The sequence below is a fragment of the Thunnus albacares genome, chromosome 19, assembly GCF_914725855.1.
Source record: "Thunnus albacares chromosome 19, fThuAlb1.1, whole genome shotgun sequence".
Classification (NCBI taxonomy): domain Eukaryota; kingdom Metazoa; phylum Chordata; class Actinopteri; order Scombriformes; family Scombridae; genus Thunnus; species Thunnus albacares.
Window position 1 is genome coordinate 28275545 of NC_058124.1, and position 11529 is coordinate 28287073.

Sequence of the window (11529 nt, forward strand, 5' to 3'; positions counted from 1 at the left end):
TCACCTTGGATTCAGGAAACACTGATTCACATTTTCTGACATTTTATAAACCAAGCGACTAATCAATTAATCCATAATGACAATAATGAAGAAAAGGAGGCAGTCAGCCTACAGTCTGACCAGCCTTACCAGTAGCTAACGTTAGCAAGTCAGCTAAGAAGACATCTTTGACCTCAATCAGTCACATTTCTCCTCTTTTGGTACCAAACTAATATGAATCAGACCAGTCTGAACACACAGAGACCAAACTATCAACCCTCCATCAAACTACATCCAAATACCAGTAAAACAGCGACCAGGTCGACCCCCTAAACTGTCCGAGTGACGGAGCTTTACTGGGATTATATCTGACGCTGCTCGTTATACTGAGAACAGTAATCACAGCACTGCCCAACACTGTGTTTATTTGGTATATTTGTGTAATTGATTATTAGGAAGCAAACTCACAGTTGAATATTTCAGCAGTCACACAGTCTATTGCATTTAACTAGTTTTGAAATAGCTTAAAAGAATCACAGTCAGTATTAATCATTTCAGTCTACAGTAGACTATAAATATCTACTTTAGAAAAACCTGAAACTGACTTTAAATCAGTGGAAAAACAAAATAATGTAGTTTCTCACCAGGTGGAGGTGTCACTCTGATGAAAAACTCTTTATATAAAGAAACTTTTTAAAAACAACATGGCTTGTAAATCATTTGTGACGCTCTAACGTGTAAAATATCATTTTAAGAGTAAAATATAATTTTAAAAAGTCAGAAGAAATGGATCAGTGAATACAATCAGTGGCGTTTTTCTGCTGTGAACATACAGACAAAAGAAAGGTATTTTATCTCTATCTGTGGTCATGTGATACATTTCGGTCCTTGCGTGCGGCCACGGTTGAGTACGTGACATCGTTGTCGACCAATCCCCTCTCTCCTCGGCCGGAGGGGCGGGGCTTGTCTGCATGCTTCAGACTGGAGTAGTGCAAAGAAACGTCCTACAGACAGGAAACATCCACAGATCACAGTTAAGTGTGATTGCTGAGGATTTTACACAAATCCTCAGAGATTTTATCATTTGAACATTTAAAGTTATGAATTGTACTCGCATCAGAAGTACAATATGACCATCTACTGACCTCTGTGACCTTCCGCCTGGCATCGCTTCTCACTGTATAACAGCAGCAAACAGCTGGTTTACCTGCACATGAAGGAGACGATGTTAACCTGCGCTGGTCAAACAGTTTCACTGGGTTTGACAGTAGTGACAAGGTGTGTTTACGCTCAGATAATCAAATATGAATCATTAAATATTAATCTAAAAGATTTACACTTCTCAGGTAAATGACAGGTATGATTACAAGTTCAAATCAAGAGAATAAATTAATCCACATACAGTAATACACGCCTGCTCGTTAATACAATACAGATATCTCATCAGCCAATCATGTGGCAGCAACCCAATGTTTAAATGCTGATAAGGTCAGTAGTTCAGGTGGTGCAAAATGACGCTATGAGACGCTGAGAGTGAAGCAAAACAGTAAAGTTGCAGCCGGACAGATAAACAATGAGCTGAAACTCACTATAAAGCTGCAGAGTCACTGATAATTCTCTGTAGGTTCATCACTACGAGCCACAACCAACACATTACTACATAGATCAGACTGTGCAGTTATAAAACTATACACCAAAGCAGGTGTCCGTATGAACGGTGAAAGAGGTTTTCCTCGCTGTAATCATTCCTCCTGTTCATACTGGATATTAAAAGATCCTTCAAATGTGCTTTCAATGGAAGTGATGGAGGATAAAATCCACAGTGTGTCCACACAGTCATTTAAAAGTCTGTGTGAAGCTTCTATTCAGCTTCAGCAGTCTGAGTTAGTCATATCAAGTGGATATCTGACACATTTACAGTCTTTTTAGCATCAAATTCCAGAGGAATTTGTGCAGCAAGAAAAACAGCTTTAATATTCATTTGGGCTCCTGACTGTTGTTTAAGACACACTTGAAAAATTATGAACTCGTCCTTTAAGCAACTGAGCAAAACTGTAACATCACATATTTCTTAAAAGAGGTTTAATAAAAAAAAGTTTTCAGCAGAGCAAAGCTAGAAAAACATACATAATGCAACATGTAAAACAGTGTTTAACTGTGTACAGGTCATTCACATGTGTCGCTCTTCTTCCTCTATGAACTTGTGCAGAGATAAAATAACATGAGTCCTGGTCAAACTACCAAAACAGAAACCCAGCCCTCCTTCCAGATCAGACTGGTGCAGAGTCAGCGAGTGAAAGTGAAAGTGTGAAAGTGAAACTAGGGCGTGTTGTTTGTGTCAGAGGAGCAGCAGGCAGAAAGTGAGCTATTTGGTTTTTCTTCAAGAAAAGACAAGACAAACAGCTAATTCAGCTTTGAGAAAAGACTAATTCCTCACTCTGTATGTCTTTCTTTCTTTCTTTCTTAAGGGGGAAGCAAACTTTCTTCTTCACTGCCGTCTTCTTCCTGTCAGCAGAATGCCGGACACCCAGCTTTGTCTGGAGGCCTTGTCAGCTCTCTCCGGCTGCAAAGTCGAGCTGACTAGCGGAACCTCGCAGCTCAGCCCGCAGGACTTTGTCAACATCGTGGCCCTTAAAGAGTTCTTAAAGCAGGAGGGGTTCAAGGAGCTGGACTACCCCAGTTTGGGGACGCTCTCCCTGCAGGACCTGGACGACCAGGACATGTACTCCTCCCCGCTGGCGCTGACCGAGGCCACCGCAAACCCCCAAACCACGGTGAAGATCAACCCGCAGGACTTCTTTGATCCGCAATACGACTACGACTTCACCAAAATAAAGGTGAGGTAATCTGAGGTCACGTGACACAGGTGTCACCTGGCCGACGCTTTACTTGACATGTGTGCTCTTTATTTTCTGCTTAAAGAGATTAATGTTCAATAATTGATTAAGATCAAATGTATGCAGAGTGGTGAGAGATCTAATGAACGAGTGAGACGGCAAGTAAATAAATAAATGAGTGAAGGAATGAATAAGGAAGTGGCTGCATGAATGAGCAATGTCCAGGTAGGTGAGTGAGTGAAACAGTTTCTGCAACTTCATATGATGTAAATTTGACCTGAAAAATAAGAAAACTGTACTTGATCGGCTACAAAGAGACACTTTGAAGCGTTACTCGCAGGATTGATGCAGCAGATATTGATTGAAATAGAAAATTAACTATTTTCTGTCTGTGGTGATTGAAACTGTTCGCCGTCTTCCCGCCTCTAGGATGGCGACACCAAATTCCTGCGTGGTAACGAGCAGTACCGGCGCCCCTGCGGATGGAACCGGCTCGCCCTGCGGGTCACGCAGAAGTACGACGGAGGAGACGGCTGGCTCGGGACGGGGAAGGACGCCTGGCCCGTCTCCTACCAGGGATACAACATGGACGGCTCCCTCGGCATCATCCTGACCCGCGGCGACAGTTCCGAAGACGAACCCAAGTTCCTGGACGCAGCCGCCGCCTCTCTGACCACCGGGGAGACCCGGGGCAGAGGGGTCTACTCCACGCCAGACATCAAGATGGCGCAGAAGTATTGCAGGAAGTTCAAGTCCAAAGTGGACGGGAAGACGTATGAGGTGGTTCTGCAGAACCGGATCAACCCAGAGAGGAGGATGAGGTGCCAGAGAGAGGACGTGTGGTTGGTTTACATCCCTGAGGGCTACAGCGACGTCCAGACCAGGGCCGTGGTGCAGGAGTCCATCCGTCCGTACGGCCTGCTGCTGAAGCAGGTGTGAAAGAATTCAACCTGAAGCTTCCAGATTATCAACAAAAAAAACCTCATAAAATGATTCCAAACGTTAAAACCAGGAACAAATCTTCTTTTTCTAACATTTTATCAAAACTTTGCTGCTTTTTTTAACAAAACAACCTGCACTCGCTGTCTGCTCAGGTGATGGACGCACCTTCTGCTGCCTTATTTTGAGTTTCATGTTATATTAACTTTTGAGGAAATCAGGTTAAACTTTGGTATTTGTTCGATACACATAAATGTCAGTATTGATGTGTGTAACAAACAGAAAAATAAAAAGAGAACAAACATGCAGCTGTGGTTTCATCTGTAAACACTGAACATTTAATCCTCAGCAGGTCAAAGCCAGTGTAGCTCTACATGATGTGTTCAAATGTAAGGAGAGACTGTGGGAAACTAGACAGTCTGAGGCTCTCTGAAGTAGATTTATGCTGCCATCTAGTGGTTGAATCGGGATATTTTCTTTCTCTAGTAGTGAGACTGAGTTATTCCAGTTTTCCTGCCTTGTTGCACAAAGTGTCCATAATTAAACTGCCTTCACAATTCTAATATTATAGATTTTAGATTCAGAGCAGAGAGAAATGTTTTAGTACTTTTTTTGTAGTTCATACATTCAATTAAACTATAGTTCTGCACTGTGGTGAAAAAGATTTTTCCTAATTTGTTCCAAACAAAGATGGCGGTTACCTCTAGAGACGTGCCGGTAAACCGCAGTGAAACATTGTGACGGTATCAATACTGCTGACCGTTTCCAATATCATCATCATCATCATGATTATGTGATTATCATCGTTTTCACGATGAACACAGAGCAGCTCTTCTGCCTTCATCAGGCGTCATTTTGTAAGACTTCAGTATAACTGTTATTATGTTCTGTGTGCATTTACAAAATTTATCTGCCTTTTAAAAATTAATTAAACTGTTAAACATCCGGCAGATAACACTTACTACACAGTTCTTGCACTCTGGAAATCAATCGATCAATTTTATCAGGAAAAAAACAAGAACATCTGAAATATGAATGTATGAATGAGCTGCATTTAAAGTGATTTCCTGTCAGCTGTTTTAAACTTTGAATATTCTGCTTTTGTTTACAAAGTTTAAACTGCTTTTGATGTTATTTGTTAAGCAGAGTCCAAAAAAGCTGAAACATACAGTGAATAAAATTGCAGGCGATCATGGTGTGAAGTAATCGTGATAATACTGTTTACCCACAATAACCGTAGCTTGTTACCTCTGTGACATGAATGTTTTAATGTGAGGCTAAACTGGAGCTACATGCTTAAACCCAACGCTAATCTATACCTAAACACAAGTCTAACTTTAGTCCAAATGTCGGTCTTAAACTTCAGAAGCCCTTTGAAGGAGTGACGACTGGATAAAAGGTCTTCACTCTCCACACCTGTCCTCTCACTCAGCGTCTAAACTTTTGGTCCTGACAAAAGACAGAAGCAGAAGACAAGAAGACACAACCGACCACACACCTGAGCAGAGGCAGAATCCCACGATGCAGAGGAAACAGAAGAGCAGTAAAGCTGGAAGAACGCAGACGCCCAGACTGAAACATGGCTGCCTCCAGTCTGACTCCCCGTCAACTCCTGGAAACACAAAATATAACAGAACAAGCAATTCACTGATCGATTGATACGTCTGGTCTTCCCCGCTGTTAGTGTCTATTTGAATAAATCCCAAACACACTGGTGGAAAGTAACTAAGTACATTTACTCAAGTGCCATCTGATGCTATTTATACTTCCACTCCACTACATGTCAGAGGGAAATATTGTACTTTCTACTCCACTACATTTATTTGACAGCTTTAGTTACTTTTCAGATGAAGATTTGACACAATGGATAATATAACAAGCTTTTAAAATACAACACATTGTTAAAGATGAAACCAGTGGTTTCCAACCTTTTTGTCTTTTGACGTCTTACAAAAAGCAGTGTGTAGTCGGGGTCACATTTCACATGTCTATGAGTTGTTAACAGCTCCACCAAATAGTGATTTTTCCCTCTAAACTTCTCACATGCTTTCATTTCAATAAATGTTCAAATGATCCAATATTTCAGCAAAAATCAAAGATTAGAGAAAAAGTCCAAAAACTGAAAACAGATTTGTGTATCAGAACTTTGTTTTTTCTTCTTTCCTCTCCCATTAATCATCTCACCACCCCTCAGATTTATCTGCTGACCCTTTGGAGGGGCCCGACCCCTAGGTTGGGAACCACTGGACTAAACTAGCTAACTGTATATAAAGTAGTGTAAACTAGCTCCACCTCCAGCAGCTACAACAGTAACATGCTGCTCTAACACTGATGCTTCACTATTAATAATCTAATGATGTCATATATAATAATATATCAGTCAGAGGGACCAAACCACTACTTTTACTGCAATACTTTAACTACATCAAGCTCATAATACTTATGTACTTTTACTGCAATACTTTAACTACATCAAGCTCATAATACTTATGTACTTTTACTGCAATACTTTAACTACATCAAGCTCATAATACTTATGTACTTTTACTGCAATACTTTAACTACATCAAGCTCATAATACTTATGTACTATATAATACTGTATTGGTACTTTTACTTTTTTCTTCACCAGCAGGGGGGGGTGAAGAGCTCAAATTAAAAATAAACAAGTTTCTGAAATGACTCAGTTTCATTTTCCTGTGAACCACATGAAACGCTAAAAATGAAACTTAGGTGTGTAAAACACATCACACACAGTTTTTGCAACCAAATGAAATGTTTTGCATGAAGACAGATTGTTTTTTCACACACCTGCAGCGTTCTTCACTTCTGGTGAAATACAGCAGGTACAAATAAACTGCAGCAGTCAGATTAGATTAGAGATCAACCTGCTGAGCCTGAGCAGCAATAAAAGCCACTAAATGATCTTAATAATATGAAAAACAATCCTAAAAACTAAAAAATAACTGTTGTTATATCTTTATTAAAACGACTTTAAAACAGATGAGTTGATCCCTTTTTTAATTTAACGTCTTGAAACTTTTAGTTCTTCTTTCTGAACAAACTGAAACTGTTTTTGGGGAAGTTTTTGTCCATATCTTCATATAAATGAGTATCTATTATATTATCTCCATATTCTACACAACATACAGTATGTGCACCTGCTTTTAACCAGTGTAGAAAAAATAACACACATGGCAGCTGTAATCGTTGAACGCTTTCAAAATAATTATTGATTTATCTTTACTAAAATGACAATTTTACAGTCCAGTAGAAACTCATTTATCTTATATAATATATGGCAGGTCTTTCAGGAAAGACTATAAAGAAACTAGATCATGACTGGCTGTTTTTAGCACCTTTATATGTGGTTGCTAACCACCTTTCAGCATAATTTTGTATTGATGAAGGGGATTTTTTTCTCTTTACTTTGACTGGGTGGAAGTGACCAAACATCCTAAAACAAACCACATCCCTTCACATTAGTGCAGAAGAAACATTTCCACCATTGAAACCACCGTTTTCCAAAGAAATGTCACAGACACTTTTGTTTCAGCTAAGCAGGCAGCATCCTTTTTTTCAGCTTGTTCAGATCTCCTGGTTCTTTGTGAGAGATTTGGGGTTTTTTGTTTGTATGAGTTGGTCTCATTTTGTCATAATGTTCCAGTCTAATTGATGCACCTGTACATCTGCAACTTGTATATTTTCATATTCCATTTTCAGTTTTTTGTATGATGGTGCAAAAGAAACATTCTTGAGTTTGACTGTTTCACTCAGTATGAACATCTGGCTTCAGCAAACAGTTGAACAATCTATCTGTTTCTACACATCTAAAAGACACTAAAAGGGGAAACTTGACCATCAGAAATTTTGCCTCATGCTGTCTTTGGTGTCCAAAGCTCCAAATCGAGTCGTTGGTGGACTCACAGTGAGATCTAGGACCCTGTTTTGGACTGAGGACCAATGATTTCACCACGTTTCTCTCATGGTTGTCAACTTTTATCTCAGACGCTGCAGGCCTCGCTGTGGACTCTCAGTCTCGTTTCAGCATTAATCCTGATTCATCAATGTTTTAGTTTGTATTTTTGTTAAAAATATATTTCATACTAATACTCAAGAAGAATAAGAATCATTAAAACACTTTTAAGCTTTTTCTACTGTTTTCAAACTGCAATTAAACCTCTGACATCTTCAGGGATACAGTTAAAATAACTAAATCATTGAATAACCTTCTTACCTTCAACAGCCAGACGAATTCCTCGGTTAAAACATACAACCCCCTCACAGCGCCCGCTGCAGAAATAAAGCCCTGCGTCCTCCTCCTCCACCTCCTTGATCTCCAGACTGACCGGGCCGCTTTCCTCATCGGCCTTGTTTTTGAAGCGACTGCTGTTTGCTGTGTGACGGTCCACCACAGTTTCACCAAATTTATTCCATGAAACAGTCAGCAGAGGCAGCAGCTGATCAGAGCGCAGCACAAACCAGATGATTTCCTCTCTGGAAGTCAGGTTACAGGTCAGCGAGACGTTCTGCCCCGCCTGGACCACAAGGGCAGTGCGGAGAACAGGTGAAGCCTCTAACAGGTGAGACCCTGCAACGCCTGAGGAGGGGACAGCAGACAGGTGAGCAGGAAGGTTATGATGTTGACCTATGAAGGGAAATCTGAATTCTAGAGCGTACAAGATGATTAAAGGTATAAGAAAGAAAAAATATATATTTCTGATTCACAAAATAATGTTTATTTATCCATAATCTTTGATGAGGTTCAGAAGTAGACAGAACTTAGTTCATATGTGGGCATCATGGTTATTAAACAGCTACATAAGCCTGGGCTTTTGCAGTTTTTTGAAATCCAACTGAGATCACATTTATTTCTCCATCTTTGCTCTAAATTTAATGTCAACAAGTCTTTTAAATGTACTCTCAATAGTTTTGTATTATTAGAATGAAGAAAAAAGGTTTTTGGGGACATATCGGAAATGCCCCTTTTTGTCTCAGCTGAGGGGGCGTGTCGGTGTCTGTGTTTGATTGACAGCAGTTGAGGGGGCGTGTTGTTGTCTGTGTTTGATTGACAGCAGTTGAGGGGGCGTGTCGGTGTCTGTGTTTGATTGACAGCAGCTGAAGGGGGCGTGTCGGTGTCTGTGTTTGATTGACAGCAGCTGAAGGGGGCGTGTCGGTGTCTGTGTTTGATTGACAGCAGCTGAGGGGGCGTGTCGGTGTCTGTGTTTGATTGACAGCAGTTGAGGGGGCGTGTTGTTGTCTGTGTTTGATTGACAGCAGTTGAGGGGGCGTGTCGGTGTCTGTGTTTGATTGACAGCAGCTGAAGGGGGCGTGTCGGTGTCTGTGTTTGATTGACAGCAGCTGAAGGGGGCGTGCCGGTGTCTGTGTTTGATTGACAGCAGCTGAGGGGGCGTGTCGGTGTCTGTGTTTGATTGACAGCAGCTGAAGGGGGCGTGTCGGTGTCTGTGTTTTATTGACAGCAGCTGGCAGGCTGCCGGTGTTACACCGTCAGAACAGAGACAAAGTAAACAAACTGCTGCAGCTACAAGTCCCAAACTGGCATCTATCAGGTCTGAAAGGACATTTGCAGATATGCTAACATGCTGTTTAATGTGATGCAGCTCAGCAGCTAATTAGCTATCTAGCTGCTAACTGATGTTAGCGAGGCACTTTTCCCTGGTGAATGTTTGGTGGCTTGTTCAACAAGCTGCAGGACAAGACATGTTCATTTAAGTTAGATAAGAAGGAGACTTTAGCAGGAAAGCTAATGTGGGTTGTTGTTGTGTAACAGGATGCAATCAGGCTCAGTGTGACCATCTCCTGTGCCGACGATAGAGCGCCACGTTATCGCTTTATGCAAAGATTTGATTTGCGGTATGTAAATAGAGTTGTGTAGTGGGAGGGGCTGCTGGTTTTGTATTCCCATTTCAATTTTTTTCTATAAATGATCTCAATGTCACTGAACACAGAAGGACTCGGGACTCTCACAGAGTGATAATGAATTCAAAACGCTTTTCTCTGAAGTTGTCAACACGGCGCCATAGTTGCTGAATTCACTCAAAAGTGACCCAGAAATTAAAAGTGAACTTATTCACTGTGATTGTAAAATAAACACTGTAATTTTTAGTTGCTCTGTTTTTGTGTGTCTCTTGCTGAAGTGCACCTGAGGAGTTGCAGTTAACTTCTACCCTGAAATCTTTATGTCCACAGTCTTGTACCTTTGACTCTTTACTGAAAAACGAGACATTTTCAAACACAGTTGTTCACCTTGTATACTGATGATTCAACCATCCAAGTGGTAGAAATGCTCCAACTGTGAGTCACATGACATTATCGATGGAAAAATGAATGGGAGGCACAAGCAGAAATGACACTTCTGCTTGTGCCTCCCAAGCACACTGTGTCATTCATTGTAGTGAGCCATAAATAACGTCTGATGTGAAGTGAAATTGAATGTGTGACAGGAATCATTAAACAATCTGGCTCCAATACACCACCTCACCGTCTGCATTTCCAAAATGTTTGTATGTATGGCTCAGAGGTTCTGTACAGGTACACACATGCTCCTATCAAGTTTTTATAAATCCAACCTTTTTTGTAGGAAGTGACGAACATATCTTCCAAGACCTGTTTTGTGTGTATGCAATGGTGATAAATGAGGCCCCAGATGTTCGGTTAACCACCTCAGACCAATTTTTAGAAGTTGCGTCACCACAACCCACCTGGTTCCGCCTGAGTATCACAACTGAAATCATGAGCATAAACAAAACCACACATAATACATGTTTATATATAACAGTGAGCTCCTAAATTAAGCTTTATCTTAACACTGGAGCCTGAAAGTCCCTGACAAACCCTGAGTTTTATTATCAGAGTGAGTGAAGTCTGTTCTGTCTGCATTTAAACTATCAAATACATAAATACATAAATAAATGTTAACTTACACATGAAAGAGAGGATCCATGTGAGACCTGCCATAATTAATGTGAATACTTCCCAGGTTTAGTGCAGGAGCTGCAGCTGACTGATCAGCTCATAAGGTGAATGTTCAAACTGGTGATTTTACTGGGAGGAAGTGAGATATATGAAGAACAAACAGTGTGGGACCACCAAACACACTTCTGTCTCTGTTTTGCCTGAAACTGATGAGTATGCAACACGTAATGCACCACAGCTGTAGTTTCATTTCTACAGAAACCTGTCAAGTGACAGTGCCAATCTCATTAACAGTGACCAGAAGCTGCCTTCAAAATAAAAGCTCCTGTGTGTTTTAATGGATCAGTGCGTCTTAAACCAACAGTCAGGAGCCCAAATGAACATTGAAACCTGTTTTTCTTGCTGTAATCATTCCTCCTGCTCATACTGACCATTAGAAGATCCCTTCATAAGACCTTATAAACAGGGAAGTTGCTCTTTCTTTTACCTTTGATGATGACATACATTTAAAATGATATATATGTAATATCTAATAGACTTTTTTTGTAGAACACTTTCCAAAGACGAGGCTGCAAAATGCTTCACAAAGCAGAACCAAGTAAAAAAAAAAACAATAATAAAAGCAAATAAAACACATTAACTGGAGCAGATTGAAACATAAAGAACAAACTTCAGTGAAATAACATAAAAGAAATAAAACCTTTGAGTAGAGTTTTCATCATTTATGTTCCAGCTTAAATAAAATAAAGTTATTAAAGTTATTATTATTAATGCTTTGGAATAACTGGGTACTCCTTTTATTTTGAAAGTTGCATACAGGAAGTGTAGTAGATTATAAA

General features: G+C 40.3%; 2 protein-coding genes and 3 gene segments (V, D, J or C); 1 reads left to right on the forward strand and 4 right to left on the reverse strand.

Annotated features, from left to right (window-relative positions):
• LOC122970078 overlaps positions 1-11529 on the reverse strand; it is a 916362-nt gene that overhangs the window by 433399 nt on the left and 471434 nt on the right.
• LOC122970080 overlaps positions 1-11529 on the reverse strand; it is an 891879-nt gene that overhangs the window by 393328 nt on the left and 487022 nt on the right.
• LOC122970079 overlaps positions 1-11529 on the reverse strand; it is an 808187-nt gene that overhangs the window by 323103 nt on the left and 473555 nt on the right.
• On the reverse strand, positions 711-10892 carry LOC122970082. Its single transcript, XM_044336194.1, has 5 exons — positions 10699-10892; positions 7992-8354; positions 5254-5367; positions 1125-1186; positions 711-983 (listed from the first exon to the last, which is right to left on the reverse strand). The coding sequence occupies exons 1-5, from the start codon at positions 10730-10732 to the stop codon at positions 837-839; spliced, it is 720 nt and encodes a 239-aa protein (XP_044192129.1). The 5' UTR covers positions 10733-10892; the 3' UTR covers positions 711-836.
• On the forward strand, positions 2070-4063 carry LOC122970071. Of its 2 annotated transcripts, XM_044336183.1 has the most exons (3): positions 2070-2339; positions 2448-2816; positions 3246-4063. In XM_044336183.1, the coding sequence occupies exons 2-3, from the start codon at positions 2496-2498 to the stop codon at positions 3753-3755; spliced, it is 831 nt and encodes a 276-aa protein (XP_044192118.1). In that variant the 5' UTR covers positions 2070-2339; positions 2448-2495; the 3' UTR covers positions 3756-4063. The 2 variants fall into 2 exon arrangements, with proteins under 2 accessions (XP_044192118.1, XP_044192119.1); XM_044336184.1 differs by having other exon boundaries at positions 2070-2816.

Excerpts from the sequence above, each read along its gene's own strand:
- LOC122970071 (XM_044336184.1), top strand. The coding sequence starts at position 2,496 with ATGCCGGACACCCAGCTTTGTCTGGAGGCCTTGTCAGCTCTCTCCGGC. Across the intron at positions 2,817-3,245 it reads ACGACTTCACCAAAATAAAG|GATGGCGACACCAAATTCCT; the intron begins GTGAGGTAATCT and ends TCCCGCCTCTAG.
- LOC122970082 (XM_044336194.1), bottom strand. The coding sequence starts at position 10,732 with ATGGCAGGTCTCACATGGATCCTCTCTTTCATGT. Across the intron at positions 5,368-7,991 it reads AATTCGTCTGGCTGTTGAAG|GAGTTGACGGGGAGTCAGAC; the intron begins GTAAGAAGGTTA and ends TTGTGTTTCCAG. Across the intron at positions 984-1,124 it reads CCAGGCGGAAGGTCACAGAG|GACGTTTCTTTGCACTACTC; the intron begins GTCAGTAGATGG and ends TCCTGTCTGTAG.